This window comes from Ambystoma mexicanum, chromosome 5q (assembly GCF_040938575.1).
Source record: "Ambystoma mexicanum isolate Mex_15411 chromosome 5q, UKY_AmexF1_1, whole genome shotgun sequence".
NCBI lineage: Eukaryota > Metazoa > Chordata > Amphibia > Caudata > Ambystomatidae > Ambystoma > Ambystoma mexicanum.
In genome coordinates, this window is record NC_090933.1 from 252016464 (window position 1) to 252042374 (window position 25911).

Below are 25911 nucleotides of genomic sequence, written 5' to 3' on the forward strand. Positions count from 1 at the left end.
ATTTCAACGGTTCATAGATAGGATCTTCTCGGACCTACTGTACATCACGGTGGTGGTGTATTTGGATGACATTCTGGTGTTCTCTCCTACATTAGCCCAGCATTACACACATGTTAAAGAGGTCTTACGACGCCTTCAAGAAAATCATCTGTATGTCAAACCCGAGAAGTGCCAGTTTGATGCCGATGCTGTGTCTTATTTGGGTTACATCCTCTTGCGTGAAAGTATTCAAACGGACCCAAGAAAGGTAGAAACCATACTTAATTGTCCAGAACCTCAGTCAAGGATACCCAATGATTCTTAGGTCTGGCAAATTTTTATCGCCTCTTCATTCCCAATTTCTCAGACATGGTTCTTCCATTCACGGGTCTACTCAAGAAGGGAGTGAGGTTTGAATTCAACCAGACCGCTAAACAAGCCTTCCAACATCTGAAGCAACTCTTCACTACTGCCCCAATTCTTGTACAGCCTGATCAGGCTAGTCCATTCATTCTGGTGACTCATGCCTCGGAAGGCGCGGTTGGCACACCACTGTTACAGAAGTCCAAAGACTGCCAGGAACACCCTTTGGCATATTTTTCAAGAACACTCATGAGTAGGGAACAAAATTACTCTGTATTAGAAAAAGAATTTCTAGCAATTAAACTGGGATGTGAAGAGTGTAGACACCTTTTACAAGGTGCAGTTCACCATTTTTTGGTCCGTACCGACCATTGCAATTTAAAGGTGCTCCAACAAATGGAATGTACCAATTCACGGCATGCCAGATGGAATTATGACTTTTCCCCAGTACGACTTTGACATTACCTACATTCCAGGAACCGAAAACAGATTGGCGGATGCCTTATTGAGGATCTCGAACCAAGATAAGGTGGGTCCTGTAAAAGGAGAACCCATTTTACCCAAAAAGAGGTTCACTGCTCTTCTACCAGTCTTCCTTCAGAAGATTCGGAAGGCCTACGAACCACAATCTGTCTAACCTTCCACTCGTATTACAGGATGGACGAGGGTATCATGGTTCATCACTGTATCTTCCAACTAAAGATCTACCGCTACAAGCACTTACCTGGTGTCATGAGTCTCCCCTGGCAGGACACAAAGGACAAAAAGGTACCCAAGAGCGGCTCCTGCAATTATTTTGGTGGCCCCCTCTACACAAGGATGTTAAGCAGTATGTTGCTACCTGCCAGTGTGTGCGGCCCATAAAAATGCCACTGGATGTCCACTGGGACTCCTCCAATATGCCATGTTGCCGTCCAGACCTTGGGAACATATCTCGACTGATTTTGTGGTGGAATTACCCATCTCCAACAATAAGACGGCAATAATGGTGACCATAGACACTTTCAGTAAGTTGGCCCACTTTATAGCTCTCCCGGGGTTACCCACTGCATCCGAAACAGCTTCTATATTCCTCTGTGATATCGTCCGGTTGCACGGTCTGCTTGTCATCATAGTCTCTGATCAGGGCACACAGTTTACTTCAAAGTTCTGGAGTACCTTATGTGCTCAATTAGGTATACAAAGGGCACTGTTTTCTGGCTACCATCCGCAGAGTAATGGGCAGACTGAACGCCTCAACTGCACTTTGGAGCAATATCTCAGGTGTTTTTGCAACCGTGAACAGGATGACTGGGAGCCTCTGCTCACTTTACCAACATTTGCTTATACCAATGCTTTCCATTCTGCTATTCATAAGAGTCTATTCTTTTGTACTTATGATACCAGCCTCATCATCTGCCATGGACCAAATTCTCTTCTAACAAGTCTCCATCAGTTTTTCTTTCTTCTCTAAAAGAAGTACATCAAGAAGCCAAGCAGACTTTAGAGGACAGCCGCAGAGGGTACAAGTGATGGGCAGACGCCACAAGAAAGACCAATCCAGATTGGCAAGTGGGAAGTAAGGTGTGGTTGTCAACCCACTACTTACCCAGATGGGTTCGTACTGGAAAGTTCTCACTCACCCAGATTCATTGGACCTCATCCAAAAAGTAGAAGAATCAACCCTGTTGCCTTCCGACTGCCTTCCCAGGCAACTTCATTGAGTTCATCTGGTATTCCATACATTCCTTCTCAAGGAATATCGCTCAGACCCTTTTCACTGGATCCGTCATCAACTGTTGGTTCTGAAGACTTTAAAGCCTGAAGAGTACGAAGTATCCCGTATAGTGGATTCCAGGTATAGGCGGGGTGTTCTTCAGTACCTGATCTATTGGAAGGGATACCCGGAGTCGTAGCATACCTGGGAGCCCCAAAGTCATGTTCACGCTCCCAGATTTCTTCGATGTTTTCACCACCTTTACCTGGTTAAACCGGGGGGGGGGGGGGGAGAACGGGCATGAGGAGGGGGCATACTATCATGCCACAGTCCTGGAAGCATTGGCATAGATGGAAATTCCCGTGTTCAGCTGCTCCGGTCTAGTCCTCACCCAAGATGGCGTCTGCTGTCTTTATCTGCGATCTGCGACATCTGCACATCGCGTTGTATCCATTTTAGGAGACTTGCTGTGCTGGTTTTGCATCAGTGTTGGATTACTCCTTGTCCACCCTTTTGCTTGCCGTCTAGTGCTCTCTACTAGTGATTTGTTCCTGCGTTCGTGTCCTTCTTATCCCCTCTAGGTTCACTTTTGCTCTTTCAGTCTTTTTGGTGCCTTTGCTGTTTATTTCACCCTAAGCTCCGCCTTTTCCCGTTTACCCACCGGTGTTTTCCGCAAGGTTTGCTTTCATCTTCCCTTTTTCGGCTTTTCTGCCACTTGTTTCCCCGTTACGGTTCGCACCTTCTGGGAACCGTTTATTTTCTCCTGTCATGACCGTATTATGCGGTTGCGGGGCTCTACGTTCTCTACAATCTTTCTCTCTCTGGTTCCAGTCCTTTTGGGATTGGTTATATCTCTCTCTTTTCCTTTTTGCCTCATCTCTTTGACATTGTCTGATCTTCTGCCCCTCTTACTACATGCTGGAAATCTTCAGGCTTACTCCTACATCAAGCCAATCACATCTTGCCAAATGATTCTGCCCTTACGAACACCTTTTGGAAGAGGACTGTACCTTATTGTTCAAGACCCGTGAACCTGTTTTCCACAAGAATCACTCACAAAACCTACCAGGGTTTTTTGGTGCTTAGAGGCTTTTTCCCCCCCTGGTATTTGCTCTGGCTTCCTATGGTTCCCTTTAGCGTGGTTTCTCAGATCCTGCCAGGGTGGCCTCAGAGCGCTTGTCCTTATTTGCACGACAAGAAGAAGGTTACGAAGGAGAAACCCAAGGAAGACCGAAAGCCCTGATCAAGAATCTCAGGACTCTCGAGACAGTACTTCCGAAGACAGAGGTGAGGAGGGGTCTCGGGAGGGTTCCCCAGTTTCAGACAATTGCACTGTGGCATTCCTCGTCTCCTAGTTGCTTTGGAGCATGGTGTGTTGGTGTCACCCCTCGGCTGTTGGAGCCTTAATTATGGCAGATCTCCTAAAAAGGGACACAGGTGAAGAGGGACAGATGAATGTGGCCCTTGTCACTCCGGTCCCTCCCTCATGCCGACCATACAGAAATGACAGGTGTACATTGTTCCTGGCCCCCCTGTTCTCCATCGCCAATGGCCCTTGGGGCTGACCTGAAATCGAAGGAGAGAACCCTGAATTGAAAGTGCATCCATTTTACCGCAAACTGAAGGCATTTCTGTGGACCTCCCAGATTGGCTCATGATAATATGTTTCTTGTAAGTCTATGAACACCAGCCAATCCCTCCTGGTTATAAATGGCAAAATTTTCTGGTTCATCTTGAACAGAGCCTTTCAAATACACGTGTTCAAGCCTTTTAGGTCCACAATCAGATGGAATTTGGTCCCAAAATGAGGATAGAGTAATACCGCTGCCCTTCTCCCTTTGCAGGCATAACTTAATTGCCTCTTTCTCCTGCAACTCGTGGATACCTATGAACAATTCTTTCCTCTTGTTGCTGGACTGCCGAGATGGAGTCCACATTGTCACCGACGGTACTAGCAGAGGAGAATACATTCCAGCATTTACACTCATTTCACCATCCTCATGGCCCAGGCTTTGCAGGCAAACTTCTCTCATGTCATTGAGAAATGCAATAGTCTGGCCCCCACCGGAACACAGTGTCGGGCATCCTGTGTGTTTGAGGGAATTTTCTATTAATGTTGTTGAATCCAGGCCTGTCACTGGTTTTATGACTAGACCTCATTTTGGGCAACTCTCATTTTAGCATTAGGGCATCCTGAGGATCTTTAGTCCCCTGATGTAGTCTTCTTCTGCATCCGGCCAGCAGGCTTGTTTGCCTTTAACTGTTTATGTACTCTCCCCTTCAGGGTGTCCCCAAACAGCTTACTGCCCTCAATGGGGAGATTGGGTGCAATTGCTCTCTGCTGGTAGCCATACATATGCCTGTCCCTTTTGTGCACATGTCTACATCCAGAAATGGCTGAATCAATGGCCATTTCTGCTCCTCCGATTATTATAGGAGATGTTCAAAAGTAGTTATGTTTGTTTGTGCTCCAATTTTGGGTGAGATGCAGAATCACTCCCCTCTCCTTGAACCTGTTCCATACAGTCTGCTGTGTGGGAACCATAGGCATTGACCCATGGGTCAAAAAGCCCACTGAATAGGCCTTTTTGAATGCTTTTTCGTCCACAAGATCCTGGAGCGCAGCTTCCTCTGGTGCCATTGAAAAATTTCCTACAATACTGGAAAGGATATAATTCCATTTCCACAGATGGCAGCATTTACTGCTCCTTAGTGGATAAATTTAGACCTGATCCTCTGTTCTCTGTATTCTTCCATTAACCCAAGATCATGTGCCCCGACGTCCGAAATCAGTGTAATCCCCACTTTAGGGAGCTGCTTGTACTGGCAAATTTGGGAGCTGAAGATGAACCTGGAGCCAATGGTTGCACAAACCCCACTGATTCAGATACCTGCGGAAGTATGGCAGCTTCTTCTCTCTCAAGGTACTTCCCTTTAGGGTCTGGATCCTCCTCTGATAAAGTCAAAGTGGACCAAGAGGAACTTGTGGTGGATTAAGACATAGAAGAGGGACCCTTCCTCCTTCTCTTGGCATGCCTCTGCTCATGTAGAGCCTGTTTAAGAACCAGCTTACCTTTTTTGGGATAAGCACATCTTCCTCTTCTTATGCGACTTAGCACTTTTTTCCTCTTTGGGGGGGGGGGGGGCCGTGGACCTTCCTGGAAAGAGGCTATCCAGCCAGAGGTGGATTGGGAACCAAAAGAATCCCTTTAAAATAATTTTTAAAGCGGCCCCACATTTTCAGCAAGCCCAACACTTTTCCTACTGAAATAAGATAGGTTACCAGACAAAAGAGGCACAAGGTGCAGAGGCCTCCCGGGTAATCTCCAGGCCAGTCCACACCTATATCTAGCTCTTCTCTGCGTCTGTTCTCTTTCCTTTTCAATGAGCTCATTGCGCCTCCAAAACAGCCAATACACCCAAAAAAAAAAATAATAAAAAAAAAAAGTACCCTGAACTTTAAAGTCCTTCAAGCTTCGCAACCAAGATGGCAATGGGGGGGCAGTGGGGGCTAGTCTACTTCCTAGACCTGCCCCGTTCATTGCAGCCTCTGCCACTTGCAGGTTCTGCATTCGGAAGCCTGAGGGCATTCCCCTTTCCTTCTCTGGCCTTAGCCCCGCCTCCTTACCGGTGCCAGGGTGAGGAATGGCTTTCCATGCCCAGCCAATGTCTTTGCCACTTGGCTCATTCATTTCAGGGCCACCATGCCTGCAGCCTTCCATCTGGTGCCCAAGCCCTGCAGAAGCGCCAGGGGGTCTCTACCTCCGCCGCCCTGATCATCCGCGACCCAAGCCAGGAAGAGGGGACAGGAACCATTGCCCCCGGAACATAGAAGCAGGAGATTCGAGATTCTCTTACCTCTGGAACCTATCCAGAGGAAGGAAGGAAAGAAAGAAGGAAAGAAAGAAGGAAGGAAAGAAGGAAAGAAAGCAGAGGAGCCAGAGTAAAGAAGTTGGGAGAGGGGTTCCGTCAGAAAGGCTAGAGCTTCATACTTAAATACCGTGATGAGGAGGTTATGTGCATCTGTGCACCTTCGTGCTGCCGACTTGTAAAGTCTAGTGGTAGTTGAGTATCACTGCATGCGTGGCTTGTGACCACCACCATGCCAGGTAATGGTCTGCATCATTACTTCTTTGTGCAGTAAATTCAAACCGCTCTCCTACAGTAAACGAAAAATGCAGCTCTTGGGAAATCACCATTGTCATCTCATCCTCCTAGCTAGAAGTACAGGGTGGAGGGATGGAATTAGTGCCTGCTGCACAAAAGAATTTGGAATTGTCGGCCAACCACGTTGTGTTTATTTCAAAAAAGGTAGCAGGCGCTCCTCTCCAGAAAGAACATGGCACGATAACCTGTTCTGAGATGAGAGTTTGCAGCACATGCTTTTTGCTCACTGTACCTTTCACAGATGAGAAATATCCATTTGCATACGAGTCTGTGTCCCGCCCACATGGGCAGTCCAGCACGAAACTCTACAGCAATTCCTCTCTGAACAAGAGTACCAAAAGCAACCCCATACACGTGTTTCAGTCTTGTTGGGCCTCATCAGTGAGGTGAAGCTTTGTCTCTCTGAGCACAGTGAGCAGGGAGTCCACGTCTGGTTGCCCCCAGGTAACTCAGTGTGACCAACCCCAAGTTCCTTTCAAATATTTCAAAAAAGTAGCCAGGCGCTCCTCTCCAGAAAGAACATGGCATGATAACCTGTTCTGAGATGAGAGTTTGCAGCACACGCATTTGCCATAGCATTTCGGTGCTGGACTGCCCATGTGGGCGGAACAAAGACTGATACGCAAATGGATATTTCCATTCTGTGAAAGATACAGTGAGCAAAACGCGTGTGCTGCAAGCTCATCTCAGAACGGGTTATCATGCCATGTTCTTTCTGGAGAGGAGCGCCTGCTACCTTATTTGAAACGTGTTTATTCTTGTGAGACAGAGCCTTTAATATGAATATGTAATGTGATATATATAGTTCTTGAATGTGTTCAGTTAGTATGTTTGCACATGAATGTGTTACATCTTGTTCCTTGAAGCTCATTGAAGCTAGCAGCACGGTGTGGGAGCTAAATCCCGACTCGATGCGTTTCAGGAATGTGTAATTTCCAGAGTTCAAAATTGCTGGAAGCTGTCTAGCTCCTGCTTCTTTCTAGCCTATGAGATTTTATATTTTTTTTGCTTGAAACCAGCAGCTACGTTAGGCTCCTCTGGCCAACTGGATCCTTACAAACACGAATGTCACATTTTGAGTATTTTGGAAGGTTCATTAAGAAGAATTAGGACACATCTAGCATACATTTAAACATAATGGATAATGGGTAAATAGTAAACGTGTGCCACTCCTGTGGACATTTGCTGTGTACTCGCTCCTGGTTCCCCAGTGGTAGCTCCTACCTACTGAGTGAAGGCAGACACCCAGGACCTGGGTTTTGCTCCTTCTCATCGAGTCTGGATTTCAAACCCTACATTTCCATTCCTTGCAAATACACCACAGCATAAACGCACCATACGCCGATTTTTTTCCCACTTTTGGCGAGCTTCAGTCAGTAGAAAAAAATATGTTGCTCTCAGAAGTGTGAATCGCTGTCTGTCTAGTTTAAGGGGCGACCTGGCAAGGGAGGTGGCACCTCAATTAAGGAACAAAAGGTGGGATGATATTGGAATGATAGCAAATAAGCCCACCTCTTCAATTGAAGGCGCTGAAATCCATCTGGCATACAAAAAGAAAGCAAGACCGACAAAGTTCACAGCTCAATTGTAAATGTTTTCAACCAGACATTGAAAACTACTTGGACAGCTTTTTGGAGAGCAGTATGTCCTGCTGTGCCACTCAGTGACATAATTTGTCACAAGTAACGAGAACGAAGCTTGGGGTGTGGCAGGGAGTTAAAGAAGGGGAGATAGCGAAAACAGACAGATTAATAACGGAGGGAGGGTGTGATGGAGGAGAGGAACACACTAGTTATATATTTCCAAGCTCCTTTGTTGTGTAATTTGTCCACTTTTCAAGACCGTTCTATGAAACGACAAACTTATCTTAGCCCTGGGAAGCTAAGCAGTAACACAGTTGCAATAACTAGATCTGGGATTTATCTTTTCAAGTACCTTAATTGCAGAGAAGGCTCATCCTGACTTCATCAGTTCACCAGTGTGTGTGTGATCCTGGGCAAATTATTTAATGGCTATGTGGTTTAGTTTCCAAATGTCTGTGTTCCTAGAAGGGCTGCCGTTAGATTATTATAGCAATGACAAAGACAACAGTTATGGCTTGTGGATATGAACATGTTTTTTGTTGCACTGAACTTGGTATGCAAATAAAATAGATTTCAAAATGTGTGGGGTGTCAGCCCCATACTGCAAAAAAAGGATCATCTATGGGTGCAGGTGGTCCTAGAAGCAGAAGGTACCCATTAGGTCACTGCCCCTGTAGACCACGCCGCGTGCCCGAGCCCCCACCCTCAGATTTGACATCCCACTTAAAGCAATGTAGGCTGCAAAATAAAGAGATTTCTTTACTAGTCTCGATTGTGCTCATGTACCATGCACGTTACGCAAATTACTCCTTGACTACAGATGCTCTAGTCAGGACTGTCACACATATGCCTATCCTTCGTAGGACATTCTCAGACCATTCCCCAGTGACAATCTCCCTGAGATGGACCACAGACAAGCCTAAGACCTGGTCATGGAGACTAAAGCCACATTCCCTGTTAGATCTTGCCTTTGAAACTGAACTGGGTACTAACAGACTATTTCTTCACCTTAAACACTGGCACTGTTCCGTCTCAAGCCACCCTATGGGAGGTGTTTAAGGCATATATTAGGGGCATGACGATCTCTAAAGAAGCGGGGATCCTCTTAACTATCAGAAGGGACATTTCCAAAAGCGAAACGAGACTCACACTCCTCGAGAATCAATACGCCTCTATTCAATCAACTGACACACTCGCTGATGTAGGCACCGAATGAGATGTGTTTCGCGCCTATGCCGAACGGGAGAGGAAATTCCTAGATTCCCGCCAGACTGCGCGTAGATACGGGGAGGGCGAGCGCCCTGGCCGGGTTCTCGCTAGGCTGATCCGACTTGAGAGGGGCACATCACATATCCCGGCGATAGAAAGAGTTGATGGCACCCTGGCCCTATAGTCACAAGAGGTTAACACCGAATTCCGCTCTTTTTATGAGAAACTCTATTCCAATATTGATACAGCCAATGACACTGACATAAGTACTTTCTTGGACAGCCTTCCGCATTCGGTCCTCCCCTCCGAGACTAGGGATGCCCTTGAGGCCGCGATCACATCGGACAAAATATCCAATGCTTCAGACTGGCTGGCTTGTGGGAAGGCTCCGGGATCCGATGGATTCCCGATCGAGTTTTATAAGCACTACAAATCCCACCTCGTCCTGCCACTACTGCCCCTATGGAACAAGGCATGCCTTGCAGCGATCCTGCCCCCTTCCCACTGAAGCAATAATAATGGTATTACCTAAACCAGGCAAACCTCCCACACAGTGCAGCTTCTACCGCCCTCTTTCACTGATCAACTGCGATGCCAAGATCTACGCTAAAGTTTTAGCCCTGCAACTTGCCCCATATATGCGCTACATCATACATCTGGACCAATCAGGTTTCATTCCAGGCAGCTCTACTTCCTTCAATTTGTGTTGACTATTCAACATACTATTTTTCAAATTATATGCATATCCGCTTGCGACTTCCCATTTGGTATTTCGATTCTGATGAGCGAGTGCCAAATACATTTTCTTCACACTGGATTGCTTTTTCAAAATTTTTGGTATTTTTATTCCATATACAAGCTCCTACTGTCTACACGTGTTTCACCCTTGTTCATGTCACAAGGGATCCTCAGGAGAGATATAATTGCGGTTTATAAAAAAAAAGAGAAACATACATTTTTTATACTTGATTCAAAAAAAGATTTTTTAACAGGAGAAATTTCTAAAAATAGCTCATGAAGAAAATTAGTACCATGCAAATGACGCTCACCAATTTTGTTACTTTGGGCTTGTTTTGCCCATTCAACTTTGATCTATGTACTTTCTGTGGGTATGACTTTAAAATTCCTTTAAGTGTTTAACCCTATTTGAACAAGAAAGCACATATGTTTAAGTTTAGGTTAGGCCTTGTTAGGTTACATCCTAGTTAGCAATCAATATTCTTATAGGCTTTGGGAATCAAAGGTTTGTTCAGCTTACCTGCTTCTCAGAGGTGATCCGCTTGTCACTCTCAAGCTCCTTTTCCGGCACGCTTTTAAATTTAATTTTGCGCGTTTAAATACTATTTCCGTGTGTGACGTCATCACGTTAATAATTGCTATAAAGCAGTTGCGACACCTAAAATGGCCACCAAGTTGCACGCAAGTACGTGATGACGTCACCACGCAGGTGGGAACGCCCATTGCCCATTTGAATGGGCAAAGTTGAATGGGCAAAACAAGCCCAAAGTAACAAAATTGGTGAGTGTCATTTGCATGGTATTAATTTTCTTCATGAGTTTTTTTTCTAAAAACAACCGTTACATTTGTTATACTTCCAATCAGGAGAAATATATATGTTTCTCTTTTTTTTTATACTTAAGAAAAAGACACAGTTTCTTTGTTAGAGTAAAGGTTTTGAAAGAGCAACGTGTCTCTAAATAAACTTACAAGCGTATGTAAATGCACTGTGCCGTGCTAAAAAACACATGTTGGACCACAATGGATCATGCGTTTGCTGCTTTCTAGATGAACAGAACCAGAATTTTAATGGATTTTCTCCATTAAGCGGGTGCAGAATGTTAAAACAAGGAAAAAGAAGAATGGTGGAATATTCAAGCAATTTCTCAATTTTTCTCTTTTCGTTAAAGTCCGGGGCATGGCCTGGAGCGCCAGCGATGTGGCTGCTCCCTTAATGGCCTCCACCTGAGTCCCGCAGCATCTAATGAAAAGCAGCCCTCAATGAGCATCCGACAATGATTTTCGGCTCAGCAGGCGCATAAGACTCTAAAGGCACTCGTAGGAGCCCTTTGCATCGGCTGATAACTGGGGAGCCTCGAATACGGCCCGTTCAATGTTCCCCCATCGGCCCGAGGTCCCACATCCAAAATGGCCGCCGGGATGCTACGTAATTCGCGGAGTGAATTACGGGTGAAGCGTCTCTGCGACTGCGGGACTTCCGGATGGTGAACGGAGTGAGAGGAAAGCCGAACCTTCGACCTTCGATGAGCCGGAGGATACTTGTTGGTGGATCGCGAGGATCGTTGCCCTCCTTCCCCCACCCCGAGCTCCTGGTGGCGCCGTTGAAGCTGTTCGGATGACGAATGACTGCGTCCGCCCGCTGCTAGTGAGCTGACGGGAAGAGCGGGCGGAGAGGATCTGAGAGAGGCGATCCAGACGCGACCCCTGTGGGAAACTGGCAATTCATTGGAGAGGGGCAACGAAGCCGCTCCAGTGCAGCAACGTTGTGCTCATCCCACGTAAGGGACAGGTGGAGAATCTGCACCCCTACCAGGCTCGTGAGCCCAGCAGGAAGCTCAGCAACACAGAACCCACCGAAGAAGAGCCACGCCAGTAGCCAGGTAGGCGCCCCAGGGCGTAACACAGCCCGCGCCTGCCACAACTCCCCTGTTCCTGTTGGTGGGGGAGTGCTGCCCCGCAGTGCCCCATCCTAAGCTTCTGAGGCACTCCTCCCGCACTGGTCGGCCCAGATAGTCCAAGGACCGGAGATTCGTTCTGGATGGCCCTCTGAAATGGTTCTCTTGATAGGCCGCGGCGATCTCCGAGCCCGCTGCGGGCCCCTCCCCCTCCTGGAGCCCGGTGCCAAGGAAGCGACTGGATGAGGTTGTCCTATTAGTTTAAGCGCCAGAAGACAGCGTGTCCCAGCTGAGCAAATCCACCCTGGATTGATTACCCTGAACTAGCTCCTCGCCCGCACATCCAAACCTACCACTCAACGCTTGGCCTGGTCACCCGGCGCAACAACTTCCTGGGGTGCCCCGGCCCACTTTCTCTTCCCGCAGGTCTACCCACGCTTGGAAGCTCATCCCCACCCTTGCAGAATCCACCCTAATAACTTGAACGATCTCACCCGGTGAGCCCCTGCTCTCTACCATCGCACTGCTGCCCTTCCCGGAGTGTGGTATCACCATCTAAAGGAATACCCTCGGACCAACCTAGCGATGCCCCCGGTCCGGTCTCCCTGGATTGAGCTCTGAGATTATCGCAATGACGAAAGCTGTGAAGGGTACCAAACACTCAGACATTTCCACAATGCTCTTAGCAACAGACAAGACCAAGAAATCAGACCCCCCAACCCCCCACCTCCCGAGGCTCACCCCTCAGAAGTCCTCGGAGGAACAGGGAACTCTGGCGAGAAAGGGAGATATCCAGGCCTTTATGCTAGAGATTAAAGAAGAATTTAGGTCTTGCATCGCTGAATTTACCGCGAAACTTGAACATATAGACCAACGAGTGACAGAGGCGGAGCAGAGACTTAATGAGGTGGAAGATATGACTCAGAGCCATGATGCAACCATAATAGAGATGCAACAAGCGATTCGGACCCTCCAGAGCAGTAATGAGCTACTAGAATTTAAGCAGGAGGACCTGGAAAATAGGGCCCGAAGAAATAATCTACGCATCCGCTGGGTCCCCTTGTCCATTCCAGATAAAGATCTCCCAGAATACATAGGAAATTTCTTTCAATCCCTACTTCCACACTTGGACCAGACCCAATTGATCCTTGACCGGACCCATAGGCTCCGCCCAAGACGGGGAGTCCCCTCGGATCCCCCTCCCGATGTGATAACGAGGGTCCATTTTTACTCTACTAAGGAAGCTCTGGCAGCGATCAGTCGCACCAAAGACAAATTATCCTTCATGAGCACTCCGCTGCAGATCTACCAGGATCTCTCCCTGGTGACTCTGCAAAAGAGAAGAGCGCTTAAACCCCTCATCCAATTCCTTCAGAACCAGAAGATCCGGTACACGTGGCTGTTTCCGACGGCTCTTCAATTCACCTACCAAGGGACCCAGCGATCGATCAGTCACCTGGAAGATGCTGAGCCTATCCTCCACCCGGCTTCCCCGAGATCCTCGCCCTCCCGCAGCCCGACCTCCACTCCTGATGACTCGACTTCTGGAAGCAAGCCCATCAGACCTGGTTGAAGGCGCAGAAGCGCCGAAAATGAAGCAGCTCCACTAGAACCTCAGCTCTGAGGTTCCTAGCCACTACGATATGCAGTTAACGGATTTGCCGCGGGACCCTCACGGTCCATACCCCCACTCCAAGGTGTATGCCACCTCTTCACCCTTGGAGACGAATCCAGTACTGGAGGATTCCCCTGGCCCGTTTGGCACCTGAGACTAAGTCGGCCCTGTTGGCCAGATGACCCACCGTAAAGAAAACCCCGGCCTCCCCTAAAAAGTTAAGTTTGACCTCCCGTTGAAGGGAACAGGAAACACGATCACTGGAGAGCGACAACGAAATCGAACTCATAGATGATGTCTGCCCCCTCCATTTCTCCCCCTCAAATTCGCCCCACCAACTTGACGAAGAACAGGACCCCCTTCAGCCACACCGGAAACAGAGATTCCGGTCGAAAATCTATCCTACAACGTATCTAGAACGAGGAGGCCTCCGTGGTATTCCTCCAGGAAACCCACCTGATCCCAGCTGACTTCTCCAGACTCCGAAGCAGGCAATTCCCGCTGCAGTTTCTGGCATTGAATGGTACCAAGAAAGGGGGAACAGCAATAATTTTCGCCAAAGACCTCCAACCTCAAATCTTAGACTCTTTATTGTGCCCGAACGGCCAATTTGTAGCGATCAAATGCCAGATATTTGGCCAATTATACTCATTGGTCTCGGTTTACGTTCCGAACGATCAGCAAGAAGATTTCTATTCTACTCTAGAGGAAGCCTTATTGGAATTTACAGAGGGCCAGATAATAGTCGGTGGGTATTTCAACGGGGTCCCTGACCCAAACAGAGATAAATCTCACCCTCCGGCTCACAAGGACTATAGCATCGCGACGGCCTTGCTCAAATGCTTCCGGACTCTGGATGTGGTGGATACATGGAGAGTCCTACACCCGGAGTCCCATGACTACTCATTCTATTCCTATGTGCATAGAACCCACTCACGCATTGATCTCCTCCTGGCTTCTCCCCAAGCGTTGGCCTATACAGACGATGTAATCATCGGCCCTAGAATCTTGTCAGACCATGCCCCAATCACACTAACAATGAGAGCCTATGACCCAGAACCCCCTCCAAAGCGCAGATGGTCTCTCTACGACCCGATCCTGGGTGATATGGCTCTACGGGATGTGACAGCGAAGGCCATCAAAGATTTCTTTAACGAAAATAAGAATGAGGACACCTCGCCGGCCAATACTTGGGACGCGATGAAGGCGGTGATTAGAGAGGTCCTGATCTCACAAGGGACAGCCTATCACAGAAGGAAGCATCAAATCCGCCAAGCCCTACAAGCTGAAGTAGAGAAAGCTGAAACAACATGCAAGGCAAAGAACTGGTCACCGAAGTCTCACCAGGCCCTCCAGATAGCTCGGAAGAAGCTTGAAGCGCCCTATGCGGAGGGCACATCCCAGATTCTAGCCAGGACCAAACAAAGCTACTATGCTAAAGGAAACAAAGCAAATAAGTTTCTAGTGTAGAAGCTGGCAAGGATAAGGAAGAGGAACGCAATCGTAGGCCTCCGAGATTCGCAAGGGAGAATCCAATTTGCAGAGAGAGACAAGCAACAGATCGCAGTGGCCCATCTCAGGGACACAATGACAGCGTCCCCTAAGTCCCGGAGAGACCAACAAGCTTACCTCCGAGACGCAGCTCTTCCCCAGATCTCCCAAGCGACTAGAGATGACCTAGAATCCCCGATTTCAGTTGAGGAAGTAGACAAGGCCATTAAGAGTCTTAAACCGAGAGCCCCAGGCCCCGACGGGTTTTCAACCAGCTTTTATCAAATCTTCTGCCCTCAGTTGGTGACCCCCTTGACGACTTTGTTCAACTCCTTTGCAGTCACTGAAACAATCACCCCATCGATGCAGGAGTCGATCACAGTTCTGGCACTCAAACCGGGAAAGGACCCGAGAGAGGTCACGTCATATAGACCGATTTCCCTATTAAACCTGGATGCCAACATATACTCAAAAGTCTTAGCCAACCGATTGGCAAAGGTTCTCCCAGACATTATCGATCCGGACCAAACTGGCTTCATAATGAACAGATCTGCCCCGGACAATATACGTAGAGTTCTCAACTTGGTTGAGATAACGCAACGAGAGTCACGAAAATTAGCAGTCTTAGCCCTAGACGCGACTAAGGCTTTCGATAAAGTTGACTGGTCTTTCCTCCGACTCACTTTGGAGTCCTTTCACTTCGGCCCCTCATTTCAGAAATACATCCTGGTGAATTACCAAACCCCGAAAACTATGCTTCAAGTCAACGGCCTCCTCTCTGATCCGATCCCCCCCGTCATGCGGAACCAGGCAGGGATGCCCTTTATCCCCTTTGCTCTTTGCCTTAATTATGGAACCCCTCACCCAACGAATCCGCCTGAACCACAGAATTAAAGGCCTCCAGGTGGGCCCCACCCAACATAAAAATACCGCTTTATGCTGATGACGTGATGCTAACTATAACAGATACCGCCCAATCGCTAAGGTCATCTCTGGCAGAAATTCACTCCTTCAGCAGAGCGTCAGGCTTCACTATAAACTTAAACAAAATCTTCCACCCTAGGGGTGGGACTAAACTCAGAGGATAAAAGTTCCTTCGGAGCCCTCTGCTCGATTCCCCTATCGGATAAGGTGATATCTTACCTAGGAGTCCAGATCACGGCCCGCCCGGAAGACTCATATCGGGCAAACTTTCAACCATTATTTAAGTCCTTGGAAGAAGACCTCGAACTGTGGCGCTCACAGGAGATATCACTTCTGGGCCACATAGCGGCGTGCAAGATGAACCTCCTTCCTCGTCTCCTCTATGCTTGCTCAGCCCTTCCTATGCTGATCCCTAGACCCCCACTTCTACGTCTCCAAAGAAAGATGCTGCATTTCATTTCGAAAGGCAAAAGGCCAAGAATTCCATTGAAAACAATGCTGACCAGTCCAAATTTAGGAGGCCTGGGAGTCCCGGATCTCCAGAAATACCAGATAGCGGCGCAATTGGCTCACACGCAAGCCTGGATCATTAGCTCGAATCGACCTAAATGGACAGAGTTGGAACAATCTCGCCTTCCCCAGCCACTCCGCTTCCTCTTGCATCTGCCTCCCGCCTCTGAAAGATCATGTCAGCCATTCTATCGTCCACTAAGCTCACCCTGAAAGCCTGGGAGTGGACGCGCAGACATAGGGGCATTCCGAGAGACCTGGGCCCTTCTACCCCAGTCTTCCATAATCCGGCGTTCTCATCAGGAGCCCATTCCGCGAACTTTCACAACTGGATCAGGGGCGGCCTCAGCTCCCTAGGGCAGCTCTTTGAAGGGAATCGCCCCCTCACCTTTGAACAATGCAAAAGCGCCTTCAGCTTACAGGAAACAGACAGATTCTCATATGCTCAGCTACGACACTGGTGCTCCCATCCATCAATTCACCAGTGAGCTGCCCGAGAGTTAGACCCCATGGAGCTGACACTCGCAGACCCCCTGCATCGAGGGCGAATCTCGACGATTTACAAATTATTGCAGTCTATCTCTCTCATTACCAGACCAACCTACATGGTGTTCTGCTTGATTCAAAATGGCGCGAGCGCGCAGTGCATTGCATTCTGGGAGTGCTCTGAGCTATGTTGGATATTTACTTCACTCCGCAGTGAAAGGCTGCACACATTTTACTGAAGTGTTAGATTCACAGTGCTGAGACAAACATGCTTTTTCTAACTTGGTATGCAGTCAAGACCATTTCTGCTGGGAAAAGCTCATTTTGTTATGACTTGCTACTGTTCTCTGTGGAGCATGTTTTTAGAGGAGGGAGGCCCTGCATTCCTTGGGTGGGGAGCTCTCGATTGACCCAGCTGGCAACCGACGGCTCTTCCTCAACTGCGCAGGTGCAATTCCAGAAGGTTCGAGAATTAACTCCCCTTTTGTGGAGTTAATATTCATGCAGAAACCTGGAGGGGGTCAGGTGAGACTTCAGCCAGAGAAGGACGCTCCGTCTGGCCTTCCTGTGAGCTGCAGCACTCTCGGCCTGGCTGCCCCTGGAGTCTTCCAGCTGCTTCTGGACGAGATGAGGACTTCAATTACGCTCACGGTGATGTATTTCTTTTGACTTCTTTACTTCTTCTGTGATCTATGTCCATATTAGTTTCATTAGTTATTTCTATGTACTTGTAATCTTTGAATAAATAGCCGTAAAGAGCTGATTATCTTCTAAAGAGTGCGTGGCTGTGAGTTATTGTGTCTGTCTGTTTATGGGTTGAAGTATTTGCTCTAAAATTGCATTGGTGATTTATGGTTGTTCCGTGCACTTTTAGAAAAAGAGCAATACACATGGCACAATGGGAAGCAGACCTAGACCACCCGATTGAGGACCAGACTTGGATAGACATTTGGTCTCCCGATCTGCCTCATTCTGCATCACCAATCGAGAGTGCGCCCATAAACTGCTCCTAAAATGGTACTATCCACCACTCCGAATGCACCACATTAATCAATCCTTAGACCCCCATTGTTGGCGTCAATGTGGCTTCCCGGGTTCGTTTATACATATGTGGTGGTCGTGCCCAGTGGTGACGCAATTCTGGTCCCAATGCATCCTGGCCATCGCGGATATAACAAAGATCACGTTGCCCTTAGAACCAGAATCAATCTTACTGGGAGCCCCGATCCCAGGCTTATACCCATGATCTGGCAGGACGGCAACCCTACTGACTCAACTGCTATTAGCCGCCAAGATTATGGTAGCACGAACATGGAAATCTCTGGGAGGTCCACTGATAATCTTGTGGTGGCTAAAACTGTGGGGCATTTTTATTGCAGAGAAATTCATAGCAGCAAGTAGGGGCCTGCTTCACCGCTTCATGAACATCTGGTCACCACTGGTGGACTACAACGAGAGGTACCCAGCTCTAACAGACAAGCCGCGGGCGATAGCAAACGCCCTGGTGGCCGAGCGCCTAGACCTGGTACCGAGAGACGAGGAGAGAGAAATGGGTAAAGACTAAGAGTCTGGAAGAGTAGGGTGGAGGGATGGCCGAATGAATAGTGACTCATGAGCTTGATAAACAGCTAAGTATTGCTTGCTATTATGTACGTTCTCCAGTGTATCAACCAAAAATAAACATGTTTAAAAAAAAAAAAAAAACAGGGAATCCACAGAGTTGTTGTATTGGGGATTCAAAAACCAAATACACTGACTCCAGGTAGTCTTGTTGTACTGTTGGGTCAGGTCATTTTATAGCCGACCTGTTTCTGTGGTGAAGAGTGGATGAACCACATTCATCATGGCTTAGAATATCGGCTGGTGAGTAACAGCCCTCTTCATTACTGTTGCAGCGTTGTCTGCATTAATAATGTTCCTCTACCTGTGAGGGTGACGGGAGGGGAGGGGGAGAAGAGAAAGAGGGGAAATACCCAGATTACAATCTATGGTGTGGTGATTACATAACACATTGCACACATAGTAAAGGATGGAAGGGGAATCTTACCCTATCCATGTTGCTGGTTGCGCACGGAGGGGTAACAGGCGGCCTGAGACCTAGTGGCCAAGAGACAGTGTTTAATGTTGTCATGTTTTGTGCATAAACACAATAGCTTTGATGCATGCTAGTATCTATGTCATTTTGAGAAACCAGAGATCACAGTTAAATACACTGCTGGAGTGGCCGCCGATGGCGTGCCCGCTCCTATATGCAAGTACACTTCTAGCCGAGTAGATCCCACATTTGAAGGCGAACTAGAGAGACATGACCAACATCAGCAAAGTCTCGTCATGAATCTATCTAAATACACGTTATCTATAGACGAGATAGACCTACTTGAGAAAGGCCTCTCATTTGTACCATCGGCAGACCATGACCCTTTCCACACTCGAATAGAAGTGGCTCAATTGGTGAGAAAAATCCGGTTAAAACAATATTTTGGCTCCATCACCACCACTACAGGAGAGAAGGGTTGGCCCACTCCTATATGCAACAGTAATGAAGAGGGCCGTTACTCACCGGCCCATATTCTAAGCCCTGATGTGGTTCAACCACTCTTCACCACAGAAACCATTCGGCTATAAAATGACCTGACCCAAGAGTACAACAAGACTACCTGGAGTCAGTGCATTTGGTTTTTGAATCCCCAATACAACAACTCTGTGGATTCCCTGTTTTTTAACGCAAATATTAAGAGAGAAAAATTGAGAAATTGCTTGAAGAATATTCCACCATTCTTCTTTTTCCTCGTTTTAACATTCTGCACCCGCTTAATAGAGAAAATCCATTAAAATTCTGGTTCTGTTCATCTAGAAAGCGGCAAACACATGATGCATTGTGGTCCAACATGTGTTTTTTAGCACGGCACAGTGCATTCACATACGCTTGTAAGTTTATTTAGAGTCACGTTGCTCTTTCAAAACTTTTACTCTAACAATGAAACTGTGCGTTTCTTAAGTGTGAACATTGAACTGGGTAATCCACAGTAGGCAATCCCAAAACGGTCCTCGTTGTTATATATACAGTTTCTCTTTTTTAATAAACAGAAATTATATTTCTCATGAGGATCCCTTGTGACATGAACAAGGGTGAAACACATGTAGAGAGTAGGAGCTTGTATATGGAATAAAAATACCAAAAATTTTGAAAAAGCAATCCAGTGTGAAGAAAATGTATTTGCCACTCGCTCATAAGAATCGAAATACCAAATGGGAAGTCGCAAGCGGATATGCATATAATTTGAAAAATAATTTAACTCTACCTATGGCAATCTAGGTAATGATACAATACCACAGCTGACAAACCCTAAACAAAAATAAGATAATAAATTGGAATTCGCCGGAAGCAAAATCCTGTATAGGTTGCCGAGAGTGTGTTTAAAGTATTCAACATACTAACTCGCATTGATCCTAGCATTGAAACAGTTGCAGCGACCCATGACACATGCACATAGAGGCCTAAGATTGTCAGACCCGCCGCCCCCCCCCCCCCCGAGATCATCTCACCAAATCCGTACTTTTCCCGCTGACCGAGGTCACCACCCCTTCCCCGGACCTCCAGGGATTTGCAGGGGCACAGACAAAGATGGTAATCACTTGAGACCCGGCTACACTACACGATGCAAACTTAACAAACTTTGTCCAGAAGTGTGCTGCAAGTTGGACAAAACAGCTGATACTCTATCTGGCAGGTCCCTAAAATGGTGGTACTGCCTCAACTACTGTACAGATTCCTAAATGTCCCAATATGGTTGGGCCGAGAATTCTTTGCAACACTCGTTCAAACCATTAATGCTTTCCTCTGACACGCTGGTGCGGTCCGTCTAAAACTGGCAACACCAACAGCCGCGGTGTCGAAAGTGGGACTCAGTGCTCCAAACTTCGAGGGGTACTGGATAGCTGCCCAAGCTCATTTTGCATCATTCTTGTTTATGCCTGCTGACCATCCCCTCCACGTTAAACTGGAGCGCCTCGCTGCAGATGGCTATGATATCCGCTCCATAGTCCTCCCCCTCTGCGTTGCTAGATTTGAACCCTCCTCCTGTTGGCGCCACAGCTTGAGCTTTAACCAAGATGTGGAAACAAACTGGTGGTCTATGTCCGTTCCATGGTGACTTCCCCCTCTGTAACTTCCTAGCCAACTCCCCCTGTGTAGATACTGTAACAGTAGACCACTGGGCGGCAGCTGGACTGCTTACTATCCGGGACATATTTGAGCAGGGTGCTTTCATCGAGTGGCCTGGTCTGCCGGGATCCCTAAGGGGTAGACCCGCTCGCAAGCTACAATATGCGGGCCTGCGACCCACACTAAAGATTGGACTCCTTGACTCTCCCACAATCCCACAGGGTGACCCAATTCTATCAGAAATACTTAACACTGCAACCCTTAAGGGTAAGGTCTCCAGATTATACACCGCATTCAGAGTAGGGTATCCTCACCGCTCACTAAACTCAGGGAATCTTGGGCCGGGGAACTGGAAATCGATATATCTCCCGCTCACAGGCCATATCATTTAACTCTCATTTCAAACTAATCCAATTCAAGATTCTACACAGGCTCCATCATACGCCGATCAGACTACATCGTATGTCATGGGACCACCCACCTACATGCCCAAGATGTCATTCCGATGACACGGATTACATGCATTTGCCATGGTCACGTCTGCAACTCACCCAGTTCTGGACTGAAGTATGTACATCACTCTCAGAAATGTTAGAGTGTATCATCACCCTGTCCCCACAGATTATTATTATTTTTTTTTACGAACTCTGCACATTGACTTCAAGAGATTTGCGAGCCTGGGCCTGCTTCTTGCAACCCGTTGTATCCTCCTACTGGGGATTCGACCTAGATCGCCTGCACACGACCAGCGGCTCTGCGCCGTCACATGGGCTTCAGACACTGAGGAATGTTGGCTACTGCTACAACGGATAAGATCTAGACCAAGGAACATCTGGGGTCCCATCTGCCTATACATCTCCTCCTTGTGTACCGACTCGGGAGACGAGACCGGCGAACCATCATCCCCTCTCCCCAAAATTGTTTAGTCAGTATGTATTGCTATCTCCATGACACATGTAGTTGCTAACTTCTATCTGTGTTCCTTTAATGATGTTCTGGATGATTTACACTCTTAAATTTACACCATATGTGGACTCACTAATCTACCATGTCCTATTTGTTTTCCTGGTGCACTGCCAAGCTTAACAATACATTTTTTTTTTTAAATAATAATAATTACTCCTCGACCTGTGTCTTGGAGTAATCTTGTTATCAAAAATGAAGCACAGTTAGCAGGATAGTTCTCACTGTCCCATTTATATGTTTAGATGAAAATGCCATTTTATTTTACTTCTCTGCACAGGATTTCTTTTGCTCCTGGGGAACGCAAAATAATGTCCATAATTTTGAAAGATAAGCATTACATGGCATGCTTACACTTTGCTTTGCAGCCAATCCGCAAAGTCTTCAGTTTGCCCCCACAGGTTTTATGTGGTGCACTCGGCATTCACGCTCAATATATAAACAATGAAGGGACATTTGGGCATACTAAAATGTACCTTCATGTTTTGTGGTTTCTATTATCCATAAAGTACGTTTACCAAGGCCTCGAACAAGTGGAAAATGTGTTGAATGCTATTATAATTCATGCATCAGCTGCATGCACTTCATACAGTGCCGAGTAAATAGCAAAAGGGCCAGATTTACAAGTCTTCCCGAGACAACTAACCTCCATGAATAATGTCAAATCCCGTCGCTCACAAAAGCATTAGCACATGCCATATCTTTAGATTTCCCACCAAATGATCAATGCATGTTGCGGGGAAATAATCCAAGATGACCAATTCAAATGGCATTCTTCCAAAAATCCAACCACTCACCCTTCCCCTCAGTACGTCGCTAGAAACTCTGCTTCCCGTACACAAAACAGTGTATGGAGGATATTTACTTTCCAAGAAAAACACTCTAGCCGACAGGTGGGATGGGTTTTAAGTTATACTCCGAGACCACAACAGTGCTTATTTTGCACTGTAGAAAAACATGTTAACATAATCCACGAGATGAGGTCCACGACCAAATGCCCAGGCTGAGTTATTCCCCAAAATAAGGGGTTCTGGATTTTTTTATTTGGCAAATATATTTGCGAGGAAGTCAAATATCTTCAAGGGTTATCATACGGATGGAAATCCAGGTATCTTCGTTTTGGGGCCCTAGATAGAGATGTTAGCTTCTTAAAAGAAAGGACTTGGTCCCCTCTTGCTAAACTTTCCCTCACGTCTCAACTGAATTCCGACTTGTTTCTTCTGATGGAGGCTGGGATTCACCCCAAGTGCTCTCCTTCCTACATATCCATATGATCAGGAATCCAGTTGATCCCATGGCCACAAGTTGCTTTTTATTTAGCAAAAAGACCATGTTCCACCCAGAGTGCAAATATTAAAGTCAGCAAGGTACCAGACAGGCATTAAAAAAGTCACTCAGACTCAACGCTTTATGTGCACACATCACACCATTTCTTACTCGCCAAGAGTCAAATATCACTCGCCAGTGGCGAGTGCACATTTTTGACTCTGTTGCACCCCTCAAGGGCTTCTCTTCGCCCAGAAATTGTGGGGCCCTTCTACTGCAAATTGTGCCCTTCTACTGCAATTTTCACTGATTTTACTGCACCGGATCTATGGGCAGAGGAGTAGTTGCTGGGGGTGGAGGGGATATAGCCCCGGGTCTTTTGGTTGAAGCCAAAAGGCTAACTAGCCCCGAGATTAGTTTAGTGCCAGATATTTTCCAGACCTAGCAACACCCCTATCTGTGGAACTAAAATGGCGAGTTTTTATTTTTAATTTTCTTTTACTTAAGAACGCATTAGCCAAAACAAATTCCCTGATGTGGGGTCAACCACCAGTCAAATTGTTTTTTAAAGAATTGCATTGTTTGTAATATATATTAAATCAGCAGATCAGTTTTTATTAAAACGATCAATATACAATGCACATGAGCTAATATTCTGTACAGGTTTGGCTTTTTTGAAAAAAATAAACATGTTGGATGGATTTTTGACCAAAAATTGAAAAGGCACGTTTTCGGAAACAGATGTTTACCCCTCACAAATATCTGGTGCAAATCATTCCAGGATTGTATCCCCTGCAGTTTGTTTCTCGGTTTGTAAATTAAGTATAGGTATGGGGGGCGAAGGGATTTCTGGGAACACTTTATTGCGACAGATGTGTGGCGCACTTGCAATAGTTCCACGTCTGGGAGTTGCCACATTACCTCTGGCTCATCGCCAACTTATTACAGGTACCACTCGAAAATAACTGGGGGCATCGGGCATGTCAACAAACGTGACACATTCCACTCTGGAGATCTTAGCACTGGAGGACGTGTAGGTCTGGATTGCTAATGGCAAACACGGAACAAGTCCAAGAATGCCAAGTGGGAAATAAAGGACTAACATTGTCTGTATTCAACACATTGGTATTTTCATACAGTCAGTGCAGAAATACCAGCCGAAGAAGCCGTGGCCCTTTTGGACTTACGGATTTCAAATGGGAAATGCAGGACTAGACCTACAAGTCCAGAATGCAAAACAAAAATAAAAAAAACCCACAAAAACACACACTCCCACAGACACACACAGGACTAGAATCCCCTGAATGAAACATGCTTTTACATGCACCTAACTACACAAGCCTCAATATCAGGTGGGAAAAACCACGGTAATCCGAGGGGAGGAGGGCATTACACATTTGATGATTTCAAAATAGATTTTAAACATCGAGCGGTTTAAGTCAAAAATAGCCCTACCAGCCTATCATGGCATGTTTTGCTTACTGCAACAAACCAGAGCAACTGTCACCGTAACCCCCCACCCCCAAAAGTTCTTCTTTTTTCCCCAATAGCCATACGCGGATTAGATTTTCGGGGCCGAGGCACGAAGGAAAACGTTTAGGTAATGCTATTTAGTTTAAAAGTGAACTTTGATATATATCACTGAACATATAGTACCAAGAGAGAAAAATACGTGCGCGAGCAAAATCCTCAACATACCTGGATAAGTTTCTCATAGTCCATTTTGAAACCCAGCATCCACAAGTTGCCCAGGAGAGGCAAAGGGACAGGACCCGGAGGAAGCTTTGAAATCGCACGCCGAAACCTCAGTAGGCCCCACACCAGCAGAAAGACGGCGAGCCCCAAGAGAGCCAACATGTTTGCAAGGGTCCCCTCCGCTCCGTCTTCCAGTACAACAAAAAAAAAAGCCCACTGCCGTATACCGAACTAAAACCACGGTGGTGACCAGCCCCAATAACGCCTGACAGAGGACTTACTGCGTCCTTCTCTCTGCCAAACCCACTATTAACTCTCTCTGCTCAGTATCCAGTAAGGAATAATGCCCAAATTGACCAGTACACTAGCTCAAGCGCATGCTTCCCTTTCACCTTCAACAGGGAAAACTTTAATACACAATTGCTTGCAGCAGGGGAAGGCGCGCAATGCCACTGACCTGGCCGCCCTGCAGCAGCGAAATTTGAGCTGAGGGCGGGGCTTTTTGTTACTCAGAGAGTGGAGAGAAGAGTTTCCTAATACCGGTGTTGTATGCTATCCTGCATCCCCCATGGTAGCTTGTGGGCTGTTGTGTTCGGCAATTCCCAGAGCCACGCTCACTTGAATACCCCACCCACAGATGGCTACAGTCATAGAAACAGCCGAAAAATGAAAAATGAGAAAATACAGCGGCATAGCCCGCCCTCCAACAGCTCAGTTCCTGTGATAGGCCAGTGATGTCTTTGTAGCTCAGCCTCTGCCCATTCCTGTCATCTATAGGGGATGCAGAATATCACAAAAAGGGTAGGCGCAGGAAATCTGCTAACAGTTCAAAGGATCAGAATCATGGGATGCGTTTTCTTTCTTCCCTGTATCACAGCCACTCTGAGACACACAGTCTGCATAATAAACCCACCAACACGTTTATTTTTCTTTTGTCATTGGCAGCCGAGACTTGCTAATTCATATTGGTGAATTTCCAACTGAAAGACCACCAGTCACCTTGCAAATCTGTTACAGTTAAAGTGAGCAACACAATAAAGCACCCTTTTAAAATGTGTTCACACCAATAGCTTGATATCCTAAAACGTAAAGTGTGCTTTCATGTCCTTAGCTGAATGTTCTTAAAACCATATGTAACAACACTGGAAGTTTGTGACAAATCTCCA

At 46.8% G+C, this 25911-nt stretch overlaps 1 protein-coding gene across 3 annotated transcripts in view; it reads right to left on the reverse strand.

Annotated features, from left to right (window-relative positions):
• Window positions 1–25199, reverse strand: part of LOC138497355 (cytochrome P450 2J2-like) — a 503127-nt gene extending 477928 nt beyond the window's left edge. Inside the window, exon 1 of one of the 3 annotated variants that reach the window (XM_069620767.1) lies at window positions 24749–25199. In XM_069620767.1, coding sequence (XP_069476868.1) covers window positions 24749–24907 — 159 coding nt within the window. In that variant the 5' untranslated portion in view covers window positions 24908–25199. The remainder of the gene's footprint in view (window positions 1–24748) is intronic. The other 2 variants (XM_069620769.1, XM_069620768.1) reach the window with 2 other exon arrangements.
• Window positions 25200–25911: the final 712 nt, after the last annotated feature.